Genomic DNA, 27543 nt, shown 5'->3' on the forward strand with positions numbered 1-27543 from the left:
AGAATTACACATGTTTGCACAAGCAATTGGCAAGGCTGGAGAGAGTAGACTAGCTGAAAAAAAAAAGTGATGAAGAACTTACAAAAATGCCGAGACAACATTTTTGTAGATTTTTATTTACTGATACATATTAAAGTTGCCTTCTCTGGCAATGCGTATAAAGGATCTTTCGACTGCAGATTTCTAATATCATTTATAACAGAGAATATATACATACAGGTTTATGACTCATTTGATGTATCATTTGAATGTGTAAGTTACCTTTCTTTTTTAGAAAAAACGCATTACTGAGTATGAAACCTGACTTGGCCATAGAAGGTAAGTGATACAAATGTTCAAATATGTGTTAAATCTTGTGGGACTTAACTGCTAAAGTCATATGTCCCTAGGCTTACACACTACTTAACCTAAATTATCCTAAGGACAAACACACACATCCATGCCCGAGGGAGGACTCTGTCCTTCGCCGGGACCAGCCGCACAGTCCATGACTGCAGCGTCTAAGACCGCTCGGCTAATCCCGCGCGACGGAAGTGACACAAATTGCTTTTATATGTAAATCGATTTTTGTCAATAGGTTCTTTTTAGACTTCATGAAATTATAAATTTCATCAATTATCGTTCTGTGATAACGTTTACTCCAAGCTGTATCTCGAAACCAGTGAAGTTCCTTTTTTACTTCGTTCGCATGTAGTAGCAGTTTGAGGAGCCTGTTTATTGCAGAACGAAAGACCTTATACTGAGCAGGATCACATGATGTGGTAGGTATAAAGACAGTGGAAGATGTGGACTTGTGATAAATTCCCAAGATACGTCTATGTTGATTCGTACTAATAGAAAATCAAACCAGTATTGTTATCCTGCTGGTGTTCGACTGTAAAGGTAATTTTATTTTGTATTTGACTAAGGGGGGTTTGTAAATTGGTCCGCTTCTCGGTAAGAGGCACGGAATAAGACGAGAATGCCATGAATATAACGTCTTCAATACGCTGTACTGGTGGTAATTTCGGGGCATTCATTGAAGTATTTGTTTACCAAATGGTTGACAAAGATATCTGCCAGTGTACCTGCTACTGGAGACTCCCAAGCTAATGTGTCTTTTCGAGGGTAGGTTTTGTTTTGAAAAGTAAAATAGTTGTGTTTTAGTACAATCCCCAATCACTCAATAATTTCAGTAATTCTTGCAGGGGAATTGTGGCTTTTATGGGAATATTAGTATACATATTAGCTTTGGTTCAAATGGCTCTGAGCACTATGGGACTCAACATCTTAGGTCATAAGTCCCCTAGAACTGAGAACTACTTAAACCTAACTAACCTAAGGACATCACACACACCCATGCCCGAGGCAGGATTCGAACCTGCGACCGTAGCAGTCCCGCGGTTCCGGACTGCAGCGCCAGAACCGCTAGACCACCGCGGCCGGCTATTAGCTTTGTCAAGCAAAGCAAATCTCACGTTAGAAGAGATACATATATGTTTAATCATTTCTGTTAATTCGTAACTGCTTTTTACAGAGCAGTTGTTTTGAAACATACAATGATCTCTTAGCAGTTTATAGAGTTTTTTCGCCATTAGATAGCTAGCTTTGTATGTAACGTTAACTGTTGGTCTAGGAGCATTGTTCTTGTGCGCTTTCTGTAGACGTAGGAAGGGTGTTATGGGGTTCATTAGTTTCATGCTGACTTTTTGTTTTTTATCAGTGGACTTACTATATACAGCTTTCTTGATTTCTGTTCTGGGTTTATTTGTTGGGTTCTAATTTATTTCTGTAATGTTGTTTCCCAAAAGGAATTTCTCACCTTTCTGAATATACATTCTAAGACAAAAAAAAAAAAAAAACACACAAAACAGCAGTACACCACGAAGGAATTGTCCGAATGGGACGAGAATCGGTAGATGTGATGTACACGCATACGCAAATGAATGAATACAGTTTCAGAAAAATTGGATTATTTATTCAGGAGAAAGAACTTCACAAATTGAGCAAGTCAATAACGTGTTGATCCACCTCTCGCCCTTATACAAGCAGTTATTCGGCTTGTCATTGATTGCCATTGTTGCTGGGTGGCCTGTACATGGATATCTGTCGAATTCTGTCCAGTTGGGGCGTTAGAGTGTCAAAATCTTGAACTGGTTGGAAGGCCCTGCCCATAATGCTCCAAACGTCTGAAGGGGGGGAGGGGGGAGGAGAGATATCTGGCGACCTTGCGGTGGTTTGGTTTGGCAAGTACGAAGACAAGCAGTAGAATCTCTCGCCATGAGTGAGTGGGCATTGTCTTGCTGAAATGTAAGCTCATTATGGCAACAAAACGGGACGTAGAATATCGTGGACGTACCGTTGTGCTGTAAGTGTACCGCGTGTGACAACAAAAGGGATCCTGCTATGAAATGAACTGGCATCCCGGACCGTTACTCCCGGTTGTCGGGTTGTATGATGTATGGCGGGCGACAGTCGTGCTGGTATCGCACTGCTGTCCGGGTACTCTCCAGACACGTCTTCGACCTGGAATCTCACTGACCAGTGTAGAAGTGTCTTCAGTGATGGGTCCCGCTCCAAATCGAGCCCCGATGACGAGCGAAGATGTAACTGTGGTTGAGGCTCTGTACACTAGAGACGTAGTTCTACAGTTAACTGGGATAGCTCATCCTCTGCAACTATTTTACTCTGCTATTAAATCTAAGAAAGACTGTTTTTCGCTTCTCACTTGTAAAACAAGCGATTAGGAACTTTTGAATATTTCAAAACATAAATCCTCTTAAACTTAAAGAATACGTATAATGTATTGAACGATAATCTTGAGACGCCCATATTTCTCACGATATCATTTGGCACGTAAGATCTTAAATCCACCGGAGTTGTACTTTTATCTTTTGTACGTCGGTTATGTACAATACAATATAAGTTTTAACTGTGTCTATATTTACACGTATGTAAACTTTACTTTTGCATTTTATTTGATGTACGTGGGTACATATGTATCGTATTTAAGCAGTTTCCAGAACCGGTTGAAAACGACTTAATAGAAAAGTCGAAACTGGTGCTGGACAAAAAAAAAAGTTCTACACAGCAACTAGAGCGGTTTTGCATTAATTCAGCAATACATAGCGGTGTCTGGATACTTTTTATCAGCATGCATTTCCGTGATGCACAGCACCTCTCCTGTAAAGTCCATTTTACGCAAGCGACTTTGTGGTCAAAATCGACTACTCGTAGTGCGTCCACGTCACGTGTTTGCATATAAATCAGCCGCCAATCACGTCGCTAGTGTGTCAGTGACGTCAACGATAAACTGACTGAGCCAAGTGGGGAGTCCGCAGAAACAGGGGACTGTTGTGTCGTCTGCTAACAAAATAAATCAACTGCGTACTATAATAATTTATTTCAGACTGAAAGTCCTGGTAGAGGTAGGCAACTATTATGACAAATATAATAAAAATGACTTTAAAAATGCTTGTTGGTTGCTGAAAAAATCTCGTAGCTGGTTTTGGAGATTTTTTTCATTTCCACATTCAGACATATTTCGGGCCCAGCCCATCGTCTGGTGGCCTGCCAGCATTTGAAATTTAGGATTACAAACTCTTCCCATAATGCAAATGCAAGTATGCACACCTGCAAGATTCATAGGCGTAAAAAAATAATAAAAGATGGAAGATGTCAAAATAGGCGACAGTGTACATACCATAAGCAGTCGCATAAGTTCAAGAGACAGTTGTAATGCTCATTAAGTTGTACGGCATTTACACCTGCCTACTGAGCTTATATAATTGCATATCGTATATACGTTGTTGTCGTCTTTGACACCTTCGATTTTTTATTATTTTTGTATATTTGTGAACCTTGCAATACACTTGCATTTGTATTATGGGAAGAGTTTGTAATTCCAAATTTTAGTTCCTGACAGGTCACCATACGATGGGCTGGGCCCATACATTTTGGCCGGCCGGAATGGCCGAGCGGTTTTAGGCGCTCCTGTCTGGAACCGCGCGACCGCTACGGTCACAGGTTCGTATCCTGCCTCGGGCGTGGATGTGTGTAATGTCCTCAGGTTAGTTAGGTTTAAGTAGCTGTAAGTTGTAGGGGACTGATGACCTCAGATGTTAAGTCCCATAGTGCTCAGAGCCATTTGAACACTCTGATCTATCGCTTTCCTTAGCTCTACTTCGAATTTTTCAGTAATTTGATTATCCTTTTTCTTTAAAAATGCCTATGTTTTGCTTTCGGGCTCTGCCAATAGATTTTTCTATGCACGACACTACTTGTTTGTGAGTTTGAGGCTATTTTGTTTTAGTTGTAAAGTGTCAAAACTTTCGGACAAATCTTTTACCTTCTTCAGAAAGGCCCTTAATGGTTTGCTGTAAACCTGGTATTTATGTGATACAAATCGTATTTTAATACTCCTGTTACGTGGTTAGCCACTTTCAACTGCTCTGTTTGATTCTTAACTTGGCGCTGACTTTCTCCACTTGTCACTAAGTAGCCCTCGAGCGGTCGCGCCTGTGTATAAAGTGCGTCAACCGCAAATAACATTGTGCTGCACAGTTCCATTGTTGTTTTACAATAGCAAGCCCCTGTCTAATCTTGCATTATTGTTTCAGCTAACACAGTGAGAAGTTGTGTTGTCATAGGTTCACGTGAACTACAGTAATTTAAAATGAACTGCGAGTGTGCCATCTTAGCGTACGAAGTACGCCACGCGCCCGGTCATGTAAGTAATTGTGCTGCACACTTCGTTTGTTGTTTTACAATATCAAACACCTGTCTAATCCTGCATTATTGTTTCAGCTAACACAGAGAGAAGTTGTGTTGTCATAGGTTTACGTGAACTACAGTAATTTAAAAAGAACTGCGAGTGTGCCATCTTAGCGTACAAAGTACGCCACGCGCCCGGTCGTGTAAGTAATTTTTCCTTCATTTTTATTTCGTTCCTTTTTATCGAATCAAAAGATAACTCGGATAATTGGTACACTACCTATTCCTTAGCCAACTCCCTTTTGAAAAAACGATTAACATGCATCGGCACATTGAGAACGTGAGATCCTACAAGAGTTTTTACTAGGGAAATATAGGGCTATCCACTCATCTTTATTTGTTTTTCAGAATGATATGGCGCTAATTTTGTATGTGCCGAAACAAAACAGGGCAGTTATACTACTTTCAATCATGCACGATTTTTGAATCATTGACGAAGTGACAGGTAAACCAGAGATAGTTTTGGATTACAATATAACGAAGGGAGAAGTCGACACAGTCGTTCAACTGGGAGGAGCGTATTCCGTCGCACAGGTGAAAAGAAGATGGCCATTGGTTGTATTCTATACTGTAATGGATATAGCAGGAATCAACGCTCAAATAATTTTTCATACAAATGAGGCAAAACCAAAAAAGAAGATAAGAATTTTCTAGAAAGATTTAGCACTGCCTCTTATGAAACCTCAACTAGTGGAAAGAGTTAATATTCCTTCACTTCCTGCCGACATTTCCTCGTGAAATACAAAGATCAACGTGTTGAAAGAACTGAGGGGCTTACCACCACGAAAAGAGGTCAGTGTGTGACATGGAGACGAGAGAGAAACACATCTACTACCTTAAGATGTAACACATGCCATAGCTTTGTTTGCACAGAACATGTAAAAACTGTGCATGGATGTGAGAAGTATAAAGCATTTCCGGAAAATGCGGAAAACGATTAACTGTGTAGATGGAAGAAACTTTGTGATAACTGATACTTTTTCAATATATAAAGCCTTTGTGCTTTTATATTGCAGTGAAAGAGTGTTTTTGTTCAGTATTTGCTTAAAAAAGTGTTGGAATAGATTGATATGACAGCTGTGGCAATAGAATGATATGAAAATTTCGGATGTGTTTAATCAAAAAGTAAATTAGCGATGTAATGTAAGTTTCTTGTGTTGTTGTTTAAATAAACTAAAATTAAACTGTGATTTAGCTCATGCATGTTTCCCTTGGTAGCATAATGACAGCTTTTGACTACATGTGTACAGAGTGCGCCACGCGCCCGCTCATGTTACGAAAATGCGCGCCTGCTCGAGGGGTAAAAAACTCATTGCTTATTATCTATGATGTGTATTCTTTGATTCATAGAGGATAGGTTACTATTCATGACTTCTTCTTTTTGATTCATGGTCTCTTGTTACTGTTTTAGTGTTGAATGGCCCAGTAGACATTCTTTTATAATTTTTGTAATATCAGTGCAAGAGAATCTTGCGCTGTAGTAACAGATTCAGTCGTGAAGGTTGATGTTACATTATCTGCTCCGATTACGTGGCTAGAAATAAATGCATCTTCATCAATTACTGGATTAAAATTTATAGTATTAACTTCAGAAACAGAGCTAGATGTCATAATACTGTATTCTGTATACACATGTTTCAGTAGGCGACGTAATATTACTCGCCGCAGCTGAGCCGACAGTTGTGTTTACATAGGCGGACTCACCGTTAACTGTTTGAATAGTCTCATTTACAGTATTAGTCTGTGCCATTTTCAGCAATTGCTGGTGAGTTAACATCATAATAAGGGATGGTAATTTTCTAAAATGTTATCATTTTTACGCAGTACAACTAAAAATTACAGAGATAGCGCATTCCGCTCGTTAATGCACCTTTGGTAACAGGTGACGATCACACTAATCAAGGGCACACTCTTAACTACGATTATCCTCCATCTTCCGGAATTTCAACAGACTGTAATTTTAAGTACCAAAAAACTCTAAAAAGTTTACCTAAATGCAAAAAAAAAATGTTTCAACGCACAGGAAGCTACTGAAGCGGATCTACAGAATTTAAAAGCATTAAGAGATCCTGTTCTCTTTACCCGGAAATGTATACGCCAACAATCGTTATGATAATAAATTTTGTAACTCTCGTTCTTTTCCTTCCAGATTTTCTTGCTTTTTACAGCGTTCAGTGCTCGCAAATAATAGAGACAACAAAATTATTACAATACATACACCATAAAAATCGAGTCCTGCTTATGATGTCGCCAGTTTAACACTCTCTCCATCCGAAAGAAGAACTGAATTGGTAAAAGAAATTATTTGAGAATTAAAATATGTAGCCTCATGCTTCGCTGCCTGGATGGCAGGCTCGCAATTTCTAATTTGCGACCCTGTGAATATTAGGCACCAATGTTATTCGCGCTACGACATCGGGCTTCGTAGGAAATAACAGACGCAGACTGCAAAAATTTGCTGCCGTTAGTAGTGATCTGCATGACATAAAAAATGGTTGATAAGTGTTCGCTGGCAAGCCCTTATTCCGGAAAGCGTTCTGAGTACTTACAGAAACTGGAAGGTTCTGTTTCTCAGCTGTGAAAATGGTCATTGTTACTCGTCAAATGGCCATTGTTACTCGTAAAATAAACACACGCACACTATCTCCAATTAATGTAAACATTATTAACGAAGAATTACACATGTTTGCACAAGCAATTGGCAAGGCTGGAGAGAGTAGACTAGCTGAAAAAAAAAAGTGATGAAGAACTTACAAAAATGCCGAGACAACATTTTTGTAGATTTTTATTTACTGATACATATTAAAGTTGCCTTCTCTGGCAATGCGTATAAAGGATCTTTCGACTGCAGATTTCTAATATCATTTATAACAGAGAATATATACATACAGGTTTATGACTCATTTGATGTATCATTTGAATGTGTAAGTTACCTTTCTTTTTTAGAAAAAACGCATTACTGAGTATGAAACCTGACTTGGCCATAGAAGGTAAGTGATACAAATGTTCAAATATGTGTTAAATCTTGTGGGACTTAACTGCTAAAGTCATATGTCCCTAGGCTTACACACTACTTAACCTAAATTATCCTAAGGACAAACACACACATCCATGCCCGAGGGAGGACTCTGTCCTTCGCCGGGACCAGCCGCACAGTCCATGACTGCAGCGTCTAAGACCGCTCGGCTAATCCCGCGCGACGGAAGTGACACAAATTGCTTTTATATGTAAATCGATTTTTGTCAATAGGTTCTTTTTAGACTTCATGAAATTATAAATTTCATCAATTATCGTTCTGTGATAACGTTTACTCCAAGCTGTATCTCGAAACCAGTGAAGTTCCTTTTTTACTTCGTTCGCATGTAGTAGCAGTTTGAGGAGCCTGTTTATTGCAGAACGAAAGACCTTATACTGAGCAGGATCACATGATGTGGTAGGTATAAAGACAGTGGAAGATGTGGACTTGTGATAAATTCCCAAGATACGTCTATGTTGATTCGTACTAATAGAAAATCAAACCAGTATTGTTATCCTGCTGGTGTTCGACTGTAAAGGTAATTTTATTTTGTATTTGACTAAGGGGGGTTTGTAAATTGGTCCGCTTCTCGGTAAGAGGCACGGAATAAGACGAGAATGCCATGAATATAACGTCTTCAATACGCTGTACTGGTGGTAATTTCGGGGCATTCATTGAAGTATTTGTTTACCAAATGGTTGACAAAGATATCTGCCAGTGTACCTGCTACTGGAGACTCCCAAGCTAATGTGTCTTTTCGAGGGTAGGTTTTGTTTTGAAAAGTAAAATAGTTGTGTTTTAGTACAATCCCCAATCACTCAATAATTTCAGTAATTCTTGCAGGGGAATTGTGGCTTTTATGGGAATATTAGTATACATATTAGCTTTGGTTCAAATGGCTCTGAGCACTATGGGACTCAACATCTTAGGTCATAAGTCCCCTAGAACTGAGAACTACTTAAACCTAACTAACCTAAGGACATCACACACACCCATGCCCGAGGCAGGATTCGAACCTGCGACCGTAGCAGTCCCGCGGTTCCGGACTGCAGCGCCAGAACCGCTAGACCACCGCGGCCGGCTATTAGCTTTGTCAAGCAAAGCAAATCTCACGTTAGAAGAGATACATATATGTTTAATCATTTCTGTTAATTCGTAACTGCTTTTTACAGAGCAGTTGTTTTGAAACATACAATGATCTCTTAGCAGTTTATAGAGTTTTTTCGCCATTAGATAGCTAGCTTTGTATGTAACGTTAACTGTTGGTCTAGGAGCATTGTTCTTGTGCGCTTTCTGTAGACGTAGGAAGGGTGTTATGGGGTTCATTAGTTTCATGCTGACTTTTTGTTTTTTATCAGTGGACTTACTATATACAGCTTTCTTGATTTCTGTTCTGGGTTTATTTGTTGGGTTCTAATTTATTTCTGTAATGTTGTTTCCCAAAAGGAATTTCTCACCTTTCTGAATATACATTCTAAGACAAAAAAAAAAAAAAAACACACAAAACAGCAGTACACCACGAAGGAATTGTCCGAATGGGACGAGAATCGGTAGATGTGATGTACACGCATACGCAAATGAATGAATACAGTTTCAGAAAAATTGGATTATTTATTCAGGAGAAAGAACTTCACAAATTGAGCAAGTCAATAACGTGTTGATCCACCTCTCGCCCTTATACAAGCAGTTATTCGGCTTGTCATTGATTGCCATTGTTGCTGGGTGGCCTGTACATGGATATCTGTCGAATTCTGTCCAGTTGGGGCGTTAGAGTGTCAAAATCTTGAACTGGTTGGAAGGCCCTGCCCATAATGCTCCAAACGTCTGAAGGGGGGGAGGGGGGAGGAGAGATATCTGGCGACCTTGCGGTGGTTTGGTTTGGCAAGTACGAAGACAAGCAGTAGAATCTCTCGCCATGAGTGAGTGGGCATTGTCTTGCTGAAATGTAAGCTCATTATGGCAACAAAACGGGACGTAGAATATCGTGGACGTACCGTTGTGCTGTAAGTGTACCGCGTGTGACAACAAAAGGGATCCTGCTATGAAATGAACTGGCATCCCGGACCGTTACTCCCGGTTGTCGGGTTGTATGATGTATGGCGGGCGACAGTCGTGCTGGTATCGCACTGCTGTCCGGGTACTCTCCAGACACGTCTTCGACCTGGAATCTCACTGACCAGTGTAGAAGTGTCTTCAGTGATGGGTCCCGCTCCAAATCGAGCCCCGATGACGAGCGAAGATGTAACTGTGGTTGAGGCTCTGTACACTAGAGACGTAGTTCTACAGTTAACTGGGATAGCTCATCCTCTGCAACTATTTTACTCTGCTATTAAATCTAAGAAAGACTGTTTTTCGCTTCTCACTTGTAAAACAAGCGATTAGGAACTTTTGAATATTTCAAAACATAAATCCTCTTAAACTTAAAGAATACGTATAATGTATTGAACGATAATCTTGAGACGCCCATATTTCTCACGATATCATTTGGCACGTAAGATCTTAAATCCACCGGAGTTGTACTTTTATCTTTTGTACGTCGGTTATGTACAATACAATATAAGTTTTAACTGTGTCTATATTTACACGTATGTAAACTTTACTTTTGCATTTTATTTGATGTACGTGGGTACATATGTATCGTATTTAAGCAGTTTCCAGAACCGGTTGAAAACGACTTAATAGAAAAGTCGAAACTGGTGCTGGACAAAAAAAAAAGTTCTACACAGCAACTAGAGCGGTTTTGCATTAATTCAGCAATACATAGCGGTGTCTGGATACTTTTTATCAGCATGCATTTCCGTGATGCACAGCACCTCTCCTGTAAAGTCCATTTTACGCAAGCGACTTTGTGGTCAAAATCGACTACTCGTAGTGCGTCCACGTCACGTGTTTGCATATAAATCAGCCGCCAATCACGTCGCTAGTGTGTCAGTGACGTCAACGATAAACTGACTGAGCCAAGTGGGGAGTCCGCAGAAACAGGGGACTGTTGTGTCGTCTGCTAACAAAATAAATCAACTGCGTACTATAATAATTTATTTCAGACTGAAAGTCCTGGTAGAGGTAGGCAACTATTATGACAAATATAATAAAAATGACTTTAAAAATGCTTGTTGGTTGCTGAAAAAATCTCGTAGCTGGTTTTGGAGATTTTTTTCATTTCCACATTCAGACATATTTCGGGCCCAGCCCATCGTCTGGTGGCCTGCCAGCATTTGAAATTTAGGATTACAAACTCTTCCCATAATGCAAATGCAAGTATGCACACCTGCAAGATTCATAGGCGTAAAAAAATAATAAAAGATGGAAGATGTCAAAATAGGCGACAGTGTACATACCATAAGCAGTCGCATAAGTTCAAGAGACAGTTGTAATGCTCATTAAGTTGTACGGCATTTACACCTGCCTACTGAGCTTATATAATTGCATATCGTATATACGTTGTTGTCGTCTTTGACACCTTCGATTTTTTATTATTTTTGTATATTTGTGAACCTTGCAATACACTTGCATTTGTATTATGGGAAGAGTTTGTAATTCCAAATTTTAGTTCCTGACAGGTCACCATACGATGGGCTGGGCCCATACATTTTGGCCGGCCGGAATGGCCGAGCGGTTTTAGGCGCTCCTGTCTGGAACCGCGCGACCGCTACGGTCACAGGTTCGTATCCTGCCTCGGGCGTGGATGTGTGTAATGTCCTCAGGTTAGTTAGGTTTAAGTAGCTGTAAGTTGTAGGGGACTGATGACCTCAGATGTTAAGTCCCATAGTTCTCAGAGCTATTTGAACCATTTTTGAACCCATACATGTTGTGAATAAGGAAATAAAAAAATCTCTAAAAACAGCTACGAGATTTTCTTAGCAAGTTACAAGTATTTTTATTATAATTAAAAGAATTTATTTTGTGTTTTTGTGTCTCCTCAGTCTTTATTTTGGTGTTTGTTTTGAATCGCAATGCAAAGGACACACGAGATACTGGTACGTTCCCTACTAATCTTCCACAAGAAATACGAACTGTCTGTGAGCTACCAAGAACTTACGATTTACAAAACTTGGACTAAAAAAAATAGACAACGTACATGGATAAACGATTTTAATGAGAATTATTTCAACATTAAAAGAGTCGGATGTATTTGACAAAAACAATTTCCTATGTTATTTTGCAGGCGGTTCTAGGCGCTTCAGTGCGGAACTACACGGCTGCTACGGTCGCAGGTTCGAATCCTGCCTCGGGCATGGATGTGTGTGATGTCCTTAGGCTAGTTAGGTTTAAGTAGTCCTAAATCTAGCGGATTGACGACCTCAGATGTTAAGTCCCATAGTGCTTAAAGCCATTTGAATCATTTGTTATTTTTCACTTAGAAAAAAACAAAAAAAGAGGCAAAGAATAAATTAAAAAGGTGATATTTACTGTGTTCTAATTTTTTCCTGTATGTTTGTAAGTATATATTTTGTCGAGCAAATAAAAATACACTATGTGATCAAAAGTATCCGGCTATCCCAAAAAACATACTTTCTCATATTAGATGCATTGTGGTTCCACCTACTGCCAGGTATTCCATATCAGGGACGTCAGTAGTCATTAGACATTGTGAGAGAGCAGAATGGGCGCTCTGCGGAACTCAAGGACTTCGAACGGGGTCAGGTGATTGGGTGTCACTGTGTCATACGTCTGTACGCGAGATTTCCACACTCCTAAACATCCCTAGGTCCACTGTTCCGATGTGATAGTGAAGTGGAAACGTGAAGGGACACGTACAGCACAAAAGCGTACGTGAATACTTTTATGCTTAGCCCAGCTCCAATGGGAATGATTTTTAATGGATCTCATTTTGTTTTACTGGTAGTCATGTTGCCTGACATGAGCTTCCTTGCCCTGAAACTTGTCGTCACCAATATGTGATTTTACGTCTAAGTAATGTATGTTTATTATATTTTTATCCAGTGGTTTTGTACATCCTTTATACCTTGATAGTTCTTTTTAACCATAATGTCTTCCCCCATGAACCATGGACCTTGCCGTTGGTGGGGAGGCTTGCGTGCCTCAGCGATACAGATGGCCGTACCGTAGGTGCAACCACAACGGAGGGGTATTTGTTGAGAGGCCAGACAAACATGTGGTTCCTGAAAAGGGGCAGCAGCCTTTTCAGTAGTTGCAGGGGCAACAGTCTGGATGATTGACTGATCTGGCCTTGTAACATTAACCAAAACGGCCTTGCTGTGCTGGTACTGCGAACGGCTGAAAGCAAGGGGAAACTACAGCCGTAATTTTTCCCGAGGACATGCAGCTTTACTGTATGATTAAATGATGATGGCGTCCTCTTGGGTAAAATATTCCGGAGGTAAAATAGTCCCCCATTCGGATCTCGGGGCGGGGACTACTCAAGAGGACGTCGTTATCAGGAGAAAGAAAACTGGCATTCTACGGATCGGAGCGTGGAATGTCAGATCCCTTAATCGGGCAGGTAGGTTAGAAAATTTAAAAAGGGAAATGGATAGGTTAAAGTTAGATATAGTGGGAATTAGTGAAGTTCGGTGGCAGGAGGAACAAGACTTTTGGTCAGGTGATTACAGGGTTATAAATACAAAATCAAATAGGGGTAATGCAGGAGTAGGTTTAATAATGAATAAAAAAATAGGAGTGCGGGTTAGCTACTACAAACAGCATAGCGAACGCATTATTGTGGCCAAGATAGACACAAAGCCCATGCCTACTACATTAGTACAAGTTTATATGCCAACTAGCTCTGCAGATGATGAAGATATTGATGAAATGTATGACGAGATAAAAGAAATTATTCAGGTAGTGAAGGGAGACGAAAATTTAATAGTCATGGGTGACTGGAATTCGTCAGTAGGAAAAGGGAGAGAAGGAAACATAGTAGGTGAATATGGATTGGGGGGCAGAAATGAAAGAGGAAGCCGCCTTGTAGAATTTTGCACAGAGCATAACTTAATCATAGCTAACACTTGGTTCAAGAATCATAAAAGAAGGTTGTATACCTGGAAGAATCCTGGAGATAGTAATAGGTATCAGATAGATTATATAATGGTAAGACAGAGATTTAGGAACCAGGTTTTAAATTGTAAGACATTTCCAGGGGCAGATGTGGATTCTGACCACAATCTATTGGTTATGAACTGCAGATTGAAACTGAAGAAACTGCAAAAAGGTGGGAATTTAAGGAGATGGGACCTGGATAAACTGAAAGAACCAGAGGTTGTAGAGGGATTCAGGGAGAGCATAAGGGAACAATTGACAGGAATGGGGGAAAGAAATACAGTAGAAGAAGAATGGGTAGCTCTGAGGCATGAAGTAGTGAAGGCAGCAGAGGATCAAGTAGGTAAAAAGACGAGGGCTAATAGAAATCCTTGGGTAACAGAAGAAATATTGAATTTAATTGATGAAAGGAGAAAATATAAAAATGCAGTAAATGAAGCAGGCAAAAGGGAATACAAACGTCTCAAAAATGAGATCGACAGGAAGTGCAATATGGCTAAGCAGGGATGGCTAGAGGACAAATGTAAGGATGTAGAGGCTTGTCTCACTAGGGGTAAGGTAGATACTGCTTACAGGAAAATTAAAGAGACCTTTGGAGATAAGAGAACGACTTGTATGAATATTAAGAGCTCAGATGGAAACCCAGTTCTAAGCAAGGAAGGGAAAGCAGAAAGGTGGAAGGAGTATATAGAGGGTCTATACAAGGGCGATGTACTTGAGGACAATATTATGGAAATGGAAGAGGATGTAGATGAAGATGAAATGGGAGATACGATACTGCGTGAAGAGTTTGACAGAGCACTGAAAGACCTGAGTCGAAACAAGGCCCCGGGAGTAGACAACATTCCATCAGAACTACTGATGGCCTTGGGAGAGCCAGTCATGACAAAACTCTACCATCTGGTGAGCAAGATGTATGAGACAGGCGAAATACCCACAGACTTCAAGAACAATATAATAATTCCAATCCCAAAGAAAGCAAGTGTTGACAGATGTGAAAATTACCGAACTATCAGTTTAATAAGTCACAGCTGCAAAATACTAACGCGAATTCTTTACAGACGAATGGAAAAACTGGTAGAAGCGCACCTCGGGGAAGATCAGTTTGGATTCCGTAGAAATGTTGGAACACGTGACGCAATACTAACCTTACGACTTATCTTAGAAGAAAGATTAAGAAAAGGCAAACCTACGTTTCTAGCATTTGTAGACTTAGAGAAAGCTTTTGACAACGTTAACTGGAATACTCTCTTTCAAATTCTGAAGGTGGCAGGGGTAAAATACAGGGAGCGAAAGGCTATTTACAATTTGTACAGAAACCAGATGGCAGTTATAAGAGTCGAGGGGTATGAAAGAGAAGCAGTGGTTGGGAAGGGAGTGAGACAGGATTGTAGCCTATCCCCGATGTTATTCAATCTGTATATTGAGCAAGCAGTAAAGGAAACAAAAGAAAAATTCGGAGTAGGTATTAAAATTCATGGAGAAGAAGTAAAAACTTTGAGGTTTGCCGATGACATTTAATTCTGTCAGAGACAGCAAAGGACTTGGAAGAGCAGTTGAACGGAATGGACAGTGTCTTGAAAAGAGGATATAAGATGAACATCAACAAAAGCAAAACGAGGATAATGGAATGCAGTCAAATTAAATCGGGTGATGCTGAGGGGATTAGATTAGGAAATGAGACACTTAAAGTAGTAAAGGAGTTTTGCTATTTAGGGAGTAAAATAACTGATGATGGTCGAAGTAGAGAGGATATAAAATGTAGACTGGCAATGGCAAGGAAATCGTTTCTGAAGAAGAGAAATTTGTTAACATCGAGTATAGATTTAAGTGTCAGGAAGTCGTTTCTGAAAGTATTTGTATGGAGTGTAGCCATGTATGGAAGTGAAACATGGACGATAACTAGTTTGGACAAGAAGAGAATAGAAGCTTTCGAAATGTGGTGCTACAGAAGAATGCTGAAGATAAGGTGGGTAGATCACGTAACTAATGAGGAGGTATTGAATAGGTTTGGGGAGAAGAGAAGTTTGTGGCACAACTTGACTAGAAGACGGGATCGGTTGGTAGGACATGTTTTGAGGCATCAAGGGATCACAAATTTAGCATTGGAGGGCACCGTGGATGGTAAAAATCGTAGAGGGAGACCAAGAGATCAATACACTAAGCAGATTCAGAAGGATGTAGGTTGCAGTAGGTACTGGGAGATGAAGATGCTTGCACAGGATAGAGTAGCATGGAGAGCTGCATCAAACCAGTCTCAGGACTGAAGACCACAACAACAACAACAACCATAATGTAAAAAAATTCCCTGAATAGCTCCATGTACTTCTGAAGAAGACAGTTTTACAACTGACGAAACCATTGTGAAAGGTTGTTAATTAACGTTTACCAGCTACTGGTTAGCTGATTCTCTCAAATCATTTATTTCCATTCACCGTTGCTGAACAGCAGTTATGTTCAAAATTTTTTCTGTGTTTCCCTAAAGTCCTCCAGCAAATGACGGTATGGTCCCTTTGAAAGAACGCGACCGATTTCCTCCCTCGTCCTTGAAACAATCCGAGCTTGTGCTCTGTCTTTAACAAGCTCTATGCCGACAGGACCTTAAATCCTAATTTTCCTTCCTTCCTCTCACTGTCTTACATTGTGTTCCATTCCCCTTTTTCAGTGAATTTTTACCTAACGCTGCCTCTGAAGTTCTCAACAACCCCTGGTTCCATCAAATTATTAAGTTTCGTACCTTTTTTCAGTATCTTCACTTTTAATCTACAGTTCTTAACCAATAAATTATGGTCGTAGAATATCATCAATCAAGGCTGAGCTATAAGCCATTGATGGAAGTGATATTTTTGATGGTCTGTAGTTTTGTTTGACATGCTTTGAAAGGCTGTAGTTCTGCTTGAAATACCGAAAAAAAAGGAAATGTGTACAATTACACCACTTCTGTACGTTGGCCAACAGGAGTTACTCAGCAGTTACGCAACCTGGTGCAAACTCTCTTATAGGGGCAACATTTCAGATAACCATGCTAAAGAGTTAGTCGTACAACTGAAGACCTGCATTTTAAACACCCGAATATCAAAAATTTTTGTTCAATAGTAAATACAAACTGCACCAGTTGACACAGAGTGGTATTTATAAAATCAATGCTAGCATTATGGCAAAGTAGAGCCGCAATTTTTGTCCAAATCAAAGGGCGAGTTCATTCGTTTGTTCGGAAAGGGTGACAGAATCGAGGTGCATGCCCGGCAGTCTATCGCAAACGATTTTATACAAACTGTTCGGTAAAAAATTTCATTTCTGCGTTACTATTTTACACGTCAGCTTCGTGTTGACGTACCCATCATTTCGTTAATGTGAAAGTTTTGTAATATTTGCAATGAAATAAGACACTGAGCACGCTCGAAAGAGGTTGCAATGAAGAATAGGAGTCGATAGGATTTTGTGTTTAGTATATATTTCATAATATGTTGCTCCTTATGAAATTTGGCTAGCATGTTGAAGTTATCTTCACACTTGGGTGGAGGTCTCCTTCCATCACCAATCTCGAGAAAACTGATCTGATGTAGCCCCCTCATTTGCGACTGCGTGCGCCAGCGATAAAGCGAGAACGAAATATCTGTAACAGTACTCATATTTCATAAATGGTTTAAAATTTCAAAATGGTATTTTGGTAAATGATAGCACGCGAAGAGGAGAGTATTTTGCCATATGGTTACTTTCCAAAACTTCATTATCTACCCTGTTATTCCAAACTAATGACTTTTTCGATGAAATAATATAGTATTGGGGGCCATCGATAGCTGGTGAAATGAGAAATGCTGTGGGTTTTGGAACAACGTAAGTGAACACATTAAACGTTTATTTTTGTACTGGCGGTGTGGTTTTTATAAGCCATTGACCTTACTTTTTCTCAGTTCGTCACTTAATGAACTTAATAAACCACTGTTTCAGAACTCTCTCGCAATTGCGTCTGCAAAAAATGTTTGTGAAGTGACACTGTGTAAACTCCGCTGTGCTTTTTGGTAAAAAAAAAAGCAAATTTTAACATGGCAACAACAACAATGTAAGTTTTTGTCAGAACTCGTCACTGACACTTCTCTGAAAGTTATAAATGGTTACAAGCGAGCCAAAAATAAATCGCTGCTTTTGTTGCATTTTCAGCGGAATTCTTTCTAGATACTAACCAAAGCAGGGGCGACAGTACATCTTTCCGACTAGTCATCATGCAAGTGTGAGTGTGGAGGGGTTCCACTTAATATTTACAAAAAATGTGAGTGTAGGGTTCAGTTTACTACAGCACTTACCCTCAAGCGCTCGATGTTTCCCCCTACTGCGCCTGCCGCCCCCCCCCCCTCCCCCCAAAATTACCTCTTTCCCCATGCGTGCCCTACCGACTGCGGATCTAACAGCCATCTTATCCTGTGCGCACTCTATATATTAGTCAGTCATCAGCGCTGTGGCAATTAGGTCATCTGAACTTGAGAGAAGCTGGAGATTAAGGAAGAGAGATCCACCTTATCAACGATGGGTTATCCTGGTCACAATCCATTGTAGGCGGTATTGCTACTCTCTGTTCTTCGCTGGAGCACAGTCTCACATGTCCTACAATGTTGCCACATCCCATCACAAGCCCTTCCAGTATTGGCTTTTGCCTCGGAACAATTTCATCACAACTTCATTCTCAAAATTGATATCAGAAAGTATGCTAACCAATCACGAAGTTTGCTAATGAAATGCCACTCTCACTGTCTGACATTTCACACGCACTTGCACTGCCAGTTGATCGACGGGATCCCAGTATTGACACTGACTTGCCTATTGTGACACATAGATTTCAGTCCTTTAATGAGGTGGTCACCTCATGGGATAGCGAGGTTGTAGTGGGCTCATTGTATCCAAAGGCATCATGCTCGTATATGGCGGTATGTGGATGCCAGCGATATCATAATCAGCAGGGCTTACAGCAGTTCATCAAAAGTCATTCCACTTGACAATGGTGAAGGGGCACTTAGTCGAATGCTTGTGGTATTTTAACCACTTTTGACGGTTAGAACCCTGAGAACATATGTTTTTGGGTGTTAACTCCGCGAGACACTGCTTTCTTTCATTCTGTGACCCAATTTAATACTTTATAGTGTAACCATTAGTGTTATACAGATAGCCGTACCGTAGGTGCAACCACAACGGAGGGGTATCTGTTGAGAGGCCAGACAAACGTATAGTTCCTGAAGAGGGGCAGCAGCAGTAGTTGCAGGGGCAACAGTCTGGATGATTGACTGATCTGGCCTTGTAACACTAACCAAAACGGCCTTGCCGTGCTGGTACTGCGAACGGCTGAAAGCAAGGGGAAACTACAGCCGTAATTTTTCCCGAGGGCATGCAGCTTTATTGTATGGTTAAATGATGATGTAGTCCTCTTGGGTAAAATATTCCGGAGGTAAAAATAGTCCCCCATTCGGATCTCGGATAGGATAGGTTAGAAAATTTAAAAAGGGAAATGGATAGGTTAAAGTTAGATATAGTGGGAATTAGCGAAGTTCGGTGGCAGGAGAAACGAGACTTCTGGTCAGGTAAATACAAGGTTATAAATACAAAATCAAATAGGGGTAATGCAGGAGTAGGTTTAATAATGAATAGGAAAACAGGAATGCGGGTAAGCTACTTCAAACAGTATAGTGAACGCATTATTGTGGCCAAGATACAGGGTGTTTCAAAAATGACCGGTATATTTGAAACGGCAATAAAAACTAAACGAGCAGCGATAGAAATACACAGTTTGTTGCAATATGCTTGGGACAACAGTACATTTTCAGGCATCAAACTTTCGAAATTACAGTAGTTACAATTTTCAACAACAGATGGCGCTGCGGTCTGGGAAACTCTATGGTACGATATTTTCCACATATCCACCATGCGTAGCAATAATATGGCGTAGTCTCTGAATGAAATTACCCGAAACCTTTGACAACGTGTCTGGCGGAATGGCTTCACATGCAGATGATGGTGGTGGTGGTGGTGGTGGTGGTGGTGGTGGTGGTTAGTATTTAACGTCCCGTCGACAACGAGGTCATTAGAGACGGAGCGCAAGCTCGGGTTAGGGAAGGATTGGGAAGGAAATCGGCCGTGCCCTTTCAAAGGAACCATCCCGGCATTTGCCTGAGACGATTTAGGGAAATCACGGAAAACCTAAATCAGGATGGCCGGAGACGGGATTGAACCGTCGTCCTCCCGAATGCGAGTCCAGTGTGCTGACCACTGCGCCACCTCGCTCGGTCATGCAGATGAGATGTACTGCTTCAGCTGTTCAATTGTTTCTGGATTCTGGCGGTACACCTGGTCTTTCAAGTGTCCCCACAGAAAGAAGTCACAGGGGTTCATGTCTGGCGAATAGGGAGGCCAATCCACGCCGCCTCCTGTATGTTTCGGATAGCCCAAAGCAATCACATGATCATCGAAATATTCATTCAGGAAATTAAAGACGTCGGCCGTGCGATGTGGCCGGGCACCATCTTGCATAAACCACGAGGTGTTCGCAGTGTCGTCTAAGGCAGTTTGTACCGCCACAAATTCACGAAGAATGTCCAGATAGTGTGATGCAGTAATCGTTTCGGATCTGAAAAATGGGCCAATGATTCCTTTGGAAGACATGGCGGCCCAGACCAGTACTTTTTGAGGATGCAGGGACGATGGGACTGCAACATGGGGCTTTTCGGTTCCCCATATGCGCCAGTTCTGTTTATTGACGAAGCCGTCCAGGTAAAAATAAGCTTCGTCAGTAAACCAAATGCTGCCCACATGCATATCGCCGTCATCAATCTGTGCACTATATCGTTAGCGAATGTCTCTCGTGCAGCAATGGTAGCAGCGCTGAGGGGTTGCCGGGTTTGAATTTTGTATGGATAGAGGTGTAAACTCTGGCGCATGAGACGATACGTGGACGTTGGCGTCATTTGGACCGCAGCTGCAACACGGCGAACGGAAACCCGAGGCCGCTGTTGGATCACCTGCTGCACTAGTTGCGCGTTGCCCTCTGTGGTTGCCGTACGCGGTCGCCCTACCTTTCCAGCACGTTCATCCGTCACGTTCCCAGTCCGTTGAAATTTTTCAAACAGATCCTTTATTGTATCGCTTTTCGGTCCTTTGGTTACATTAAACCTCCGTTGAAAACTTCGTCTTGTTGCAACAACACTGTGTTCTAGGCGGTGGAATTCCAACACCAGAAAAATCCTCTGTTTTAAGGAATAAACCATGTTGTCTGCAGCACACTTGCACGTTGTGAACAGCACACGCTTACAGCAGAAAGACGACGTACAGAATGGCGCACCCACAGACTGTGTTGTCTTCTATGTCTTTCACATCACTTGCAGCGCCATCTGTTGTTGAAAATTGTAACTACTGTAATTTCGAAAGTTTGTCCGCCTGAAAATGTACTGTTGTCCCAAGCATATTGCAACAAACGGTGTATTTCTATCGCTGCTCGTTTAGTTTTTATTGCCGTTTCAAATATACCGGTCATTTTTGAAACACCCTGTAGATACGAAGCCCACGTCTACCACAGTAGTACAAGTTCTATGCAAACTAGCTCCGCAGATGACGAAGAGATTGAAATGTATGATGAGATAAAAGAAATTATTCAGATAGTGAAGGGAGATGAAAATTTAATAGTCATGGGTGACTGGAACTCGATAGTAGGAAAAAGGAAGAGAAGGAAACGTAGTAGGTGAATATGGAATGGGAGTAAGGAATTATTCAGATAGTGAAGGGAGATGAAAATTTAATAGTCATGGGTGACTGGAACTCGATAGTAGGAAAAAGGAAGAGAAGGAAACGTAGTAGGTGAATATGGAATGGGAGTAAGGAATTTTACACAGAGCATAACTTAATCATAGCTAGCACTTGGTTCAAGAATCATAAACGAAGGTTGTATACATGGAAGAAGCCTGGAGATACTGGAAGGTCTCAGATAGATTATATAATGGTAAGACAAAGATTCAGGAACCAGGTTTTAAATTGTAAGACATTTCCGGGGGCAGATATGGACTCTGACCACAATCTATTGGTTATGAAATGTAGATTAAAACTGAAGAAACTGCCAAAATTTAAGGAGATGGGACCTGGATAAACTGAAAGAACCAGAGACTGTACAGGGTTTCAGGGAGACCATTAGGGACCGATTGACAAATACAGGAGAAAGAAGTACAGTAGAAGAAGAATGGGTAGCTTTGAGAGATGAAACAGTGAACGTAGCAAAGGATCAAGTAGGTAAAAAGACGAGGGCTAGTAGAAATCTTTGGCTAACAGAAGAGATATTTAATTGAGTCTATGAAAGAAGAAAATATAAAAATGCAGTAAACGAAGCAGGCAAAAAGGAATACAAACGTCTCAAAAATGAGATCGCCAGGAAGAGCAAAATGGCTAAGCAGGGATGGCTAGAGGACCAATGTAAGAATGTAGAGGCACATATCACCAGAGGTAAGATAGAGTAGAGACTGCCTACAGGAAAATTAAAGAGACCTTCGGAGACCACTTGCAAGAATATCAGGAGCTCAGATGGAAACCCAGTTCTAAGCAAAGAAGGGAAAGCAGAAAGGTGGAAGTAGTATATAGAGGGTCTATACAAGGGCGGTGTTCTTGAGGACAATATTATAGAAATGGAGGATGTAGTGGCGTAGCAAGACAGCCACGCCACTCGGAGGTAGCCGAAAGGCACGCGTTAAGCTCACGCAGATTGGCGTGAGGTCTGGTACAGGACAATCTCTTGAGAATTCCAAATAAAGTACGTAGATGATGTAATACTTTATTCCATAATTGGTGTACATTGCTCTTGACGGTACAGGTTTTATAATAAGCTCAATATAACTGGTAATGGCGCCTTGCTAGGTCGTAGCAAATGACGAAGCTGAAGGCTATGCTAACTATCGTCTCGGCAAATGAGAGCGTGATTGTCAGTGAACCATTCCTATGAACGTCGGCTGTACAACTGGGGCGAGTGCTAGTAAGTCTCTCTAGACCTGCCGTGTGGTGGCTCTCGGTCTGCAATCACTGACAGTGGCAACACGCGGGTCCGACGTATACTAATGGACCGCGACCGATTTAAAGGCTACCACCTAGCAAGTGTGGTGTCTGGCGGTGACACCACAGAGGAGAATGTAGATGAAGATGAGATAGGAGATATGATACTGCGTGAAGAGTTTGACAGAGCACTGAAAGACCTGAGTCGAAACAAGGCCCCGGGAGTAGACAACATTCCATTAGAACTTCTGAGAGCCTTGGGAGAGCCAAGCCTAACAAAACTCTACCATACAGTGAGCAAGATGTATGAGACAGGCGAAATACACTCAGACTTCAAAAAGAATATAATAATTCCAATTCCAAAGAAAGCATGCGTTGACAGATGTGAAAATTACCGAACTATCAGTTTAATAAGCCACGACTGCAAAATACTAACACGAATTCCTTACAGTCGAATGGAGAAACTGGTAGAAGCCGACCTCGGGGAAAATCAGTTTGGATTCCGTAGAAATGTTGGAACACGTGAGGCAATACTAACCCTTACTTATACTTATCTTAGAAAATAGATTAAGGAAAGGCAAACCTACGTTTCTAGCGTTTGTAGACTTAGAGAAAGCTTTTGACAATGTTGACTGGAATAATCTGTTTCAAATTCTGAAGGTGGCAGGGGTCAAATACAGGGAGCGAAAGGCTATTTATAATTTGTACAGAAACCAGATGGCAGTTACAAGTGTCGAGGGGCATGAAAGGGAAGGAATGGTTGGGAAAGGAGTGAGACAGGGTTGTAGCCTCTCCCCGATGTTATTCAACCTGTATATTGAGCAAGCAGTAAAGGAAACAAAAGAAAAATTCGGAGCAGGAATTATAATCCATGGAGAAGAAATAAAAACTTTGAGGTTCGCCGATGGCATTGTAATTCTGTCAGAGACAGCAAAGGACCTGGAAGAGCAGCTGAACGGAATGGACAGTGTCTTGAAAGGAGGATATAAGATGGACAACAACAAAAGCAAAACGAGGATAATGGAATGTAATCGAAATAAATCGGGTGATGCAAATGAAGCAATGATATTGCTACTCTTGTTTTCGAGAAATATGTGGCTCTCTTATTCCGAGTATGTCGTCGTTTCCATATCGCCATTTCCGAAGGTATGGTACGTCTTGGACGTAAGAAACAGAACTTAATCCTAGAACATTAAAGAAACGGGGGACACTGTGACAGTATTACTAAACCATCTTAAATTTTACTACTCCATATTTTATTCAAAGGATGTCATAATTTATAGTTTATGCACTAGTTAATTATAGTTATAAGGTCACCAGTGGTATGCCACATAAAAAATAAGTACAGCATGTCCAGTTTTACATCCATTACTGACAAATTGCTCAAAATGTTTGTGGGAACCACGAATTTGTACAAGCTGCAATTGTAAATTATTGGAGTGTTTAGTGATCTTGGGAGTGAATCGGTGTCTTTTATACTCCCTTTTGCTACAGATACTTCGCTATTGTTTTACGAATAGGTCACGATTTCCAGGAGTGTGGTTAAGCTGCTTTCGGATGTACTTTCTGAATATATCGCGGTTTCCTATAGTGTTGTCAGGCTGGAACGTAAGAGCACAGCTTGAATTGGCAGAAAAAATCGGGTTATGGTGACAGATTCATCTTTAACGTATCCAGAGGTCTATGTTAGGTTGGAATGTAACCGTTTGGTTGTGAGTTGGCGAAGCCAACGAATATGAAAGCAAAAAGTCTCGGTGTGGTGACAGACAGATGTGTAGCGTAGCCAGAGGTCTGGGTTAGGATGGAATACAACAGTTCGGTTGTGAGCTGACGAAGCGAAATTTGAGAAAAGGAAACACAACAAAGGCCGGTGAAATCGTAGGAAATTGCGAGTTCGATGGAATGCAGCGATGGTCGAAAAAAATACTTCCTTGAGCCCGGTGAATTTCGGACCAAGGTTTTCGGGGGAAACCAGCGCCTTCAGTTTGCTAAACATTACAGGTACGTTACACCATCGCTTTGCTTGGTACTGTACATTACATTGTTCAGAATAATAAAAGAAAAGTCTTCCTTGTGACGACGATCATCAGAGACTGTTTCAGTTCATACAGCACTCTAGATACTGAAGGTTTTCAGTATCTTACAGTGAATCATAGTCTGAACTTCGTGGATACGGAAGGTCGTTCCGTTCACACAGAACATGGACAAACTGTTGCGGGACGTCACAGGTGCCATCCGAAGATATGGCAGAAAGACCAAACATTTCGCATGTTACCTAGCTGAGTACATGTTCTGTCGACCACATCGCCAGAAAAAAATATTACATCACTTTTTTGTTGAAGCGAGTGAGCATTATCCGCCTAGCGGAGCTGTGATGCAATAATTCTTTCAAAATATGCTAAAAGCACGACCAGCGATTACAATTTCGTGGCTTTCGGGGGAAACCAGCGCCTTCAGTTTGCTAAAAATTGTAGGCACGTTACATCATCGCTTTGTTTGGTACTGTACATTGGAATACCTACTTTATTCTTGTTTCATTCTTAACATCTTTTCGTCGTTTGTGTATTCGCGCATTGAAAAAGTGATATAATTGGCTGAATATATAGCGTGTAATGTGCTCTCATTTTGTGTTCTGAGTGGCTGCGAATAACTGTCCTGTGCCCAGATATTGTAACATATCACACAGCGCAATCTCGATTCACAGTTTCCGAAAATATAGTCCCTTATTTGATGGATTTCGTAGTTTTACTTGCTTATTGCGCAAATTTGCAGTTTCATTGCCACCTATCCAAGAAACGTCCTTTTTTTGTCGGTTTGTTGCGCTACAGTACTTGAAAGTGCGATATCGATGTATAAAAATTCTACCGTGAACAAGGCAAAGGTATGTTATTCGATGTCAGTTACTTCACCAGACTTGTGGAGTTTTAACGTTAGTTCCCTTCTATGATCAATAAATTTTGATGTTCTTATCAGTGTAATGCGATTGTCGAGAATTTGTTTTTTTTTTTTGTTTTTTTTTGTGAATATCCTTCTCCTTAAAAACCAGCTCTTTAGAAAACCTTCGCAATGTTTGCTAAACTATCTAAACAAATAGGAGCCAAATTCATCTATTTGTGTTTCAGTATTACACCTGGTTACATGTACAATTCTTAGTTACCAGAATTAAACTTAACTCCTAATCATTTGCTTGTGAGAAGAAAATATAGCTTATTCTGCACATACCACAAGAAACCTATAGTAGATGACAGATAATGGCTTTCTGTGAACATAATATAGTATAAATTACCTACTTACGATTTCTAGACATACGTACATTTCCACAGAATCCTCGACAGGATAGTTTTCACAGTACAACAATTCGTCGAGACAGATCAGTCCAACGCAGAGAATTCTTTTGTCGCTCATTGCCATATTTATCTCTGGCCGGCGAGGCTGAATACGTAGACTTCGTTGTAAGCGATGTAGACTGCTAAAAACGAGCTCTGTGCTGTGAAACTGGTCTTGAAAAGAATCTCGGGTCTCAACACATATCAGCACAAGTGTCTCACTGCCAGCAAACATCAGAATGCTATCTCATTATGTAATATTTACCACTTCTGACATAGAGGAAGGTACCTGAAGCTAGTTATTTCTGTCCGCTTGTAGGATGTGATGCAAGGGTCTGAATTTCGTGGTCATGTAATGTCATCTGTTACTCTGGTTGAAAGAAAAAGCAGAAGCGCTAATGTAAAGAGGTTGATGTGGGTACGCAAGCCTAATGTTACATATTGTTCCCAGCACTGGTTTGGAAAAAGCTGTGTAATGTCAACGTAAGTAGAATTTGCCTAGATGTTAAATTGAAACACTGGCTCCTCTGACTGGACTGACAATATTTTCACCAAGAAATGAGCTACCACGAACCTAGCAGTAAATAACTATCAAATTTTCATTCTGAGACCATTCTCATCCGTCATAGTATAATTCAACGTAATACCGTTGCAACGTTTAAGAACTCCGGTAATCGCTTTTAGTTCCTTAAATATACTATAATTCAACGTTATGCCGTTGCAACGTTTAAGAACTGTGATAATCATTCTTAGTTCCCTACCTTGATGAGAAAATCAATTAAATTTATATATCTAAAGTAAATTGTTTTTCAGGCTAAATTATTATAAATCTTGCAATAACCCATGTTAGTTTTTAGTATAATTATTAAACATCAGAATATGGTTAGTGATAAACAGTTTGAATTCATACTGTGACAGACGCCACAGAAACATCTTAGCTGTCCCATTATCATTGCTGGCATCATATTTTGAGCCTTAAACCTGTACGACTTATTGATCCGTCCATCTTTTCCACGAGCGTATCTTCGGCAGTCTACTGGTTCATTCGGATACGCCGCTTTGGCCAACCCAAATTTCGGCATATTTTACAAGTGCTGACGCCAGTTACTACGTTATCGCATCTTTGATGCTCTCAACGAATAGAGATCCTCGTGATTTCTGAATTTCTTTCACGGTCACACAATGAGTAACAAGCTATATATTGTATGAACTACATTTAAAATCTTTCCACGTTTCCTTCTTGAGTTAATGCAAGGGTACAATTTTCCCTTCCATACACCAGTGGCGATTTGTAATTACTTTGCGTACAGCAAAAAATGCGTCTCTTGCTAATTTGTACTCCATAAAGCACCTACAATAGTTAAATCCTTCATAGGGCTCAAGTGGTTTTACTGTCCGATACGCAAAAGTCTAAATATGAAATTTGGTCACTGATTT

General features: G+C 40.7%; 1 protein-coding gene across 1 annotated transcript in view; it reads right to left on the minus strand.

Moving 5' to 3' along the window:
• The window catches only part of LOC126252250 (ketohexokinase-like), a 99301-nt gene extending 73077 nt beyond the window's left edge, over positions 1-26224 (minus strand). The window contains exon 1 of the mRNA XM_049953125.1: positions 26094-26224. Coding sequence (XP_049809082.1) covers positions 26094-26191 — 98 coding nt within the window. The 5' untranslated portion in view covers positions 26192-26224. The remainder of the gene's footprint in view (positions 1-26093) is intronic.
• Positions 26225-27543: the final 1319 nt, after the last annotated feature.

The sequence above is a fragment of the Schistocerca nitens genome, chromosome 4, assembly GCF_023898315.1.
Source record: "Schistocerca nitens isolate TAMUIC-IGC-003100 chromosome 4, iqSchNite1.1, whole genome shotgun sequence".
Lineage (NCBI taxonomy): Eukaryota > Metazoa > Arthropoda > Insecta > Orthoptera > Acrididae > Schistocerca > Schistocerca nitens.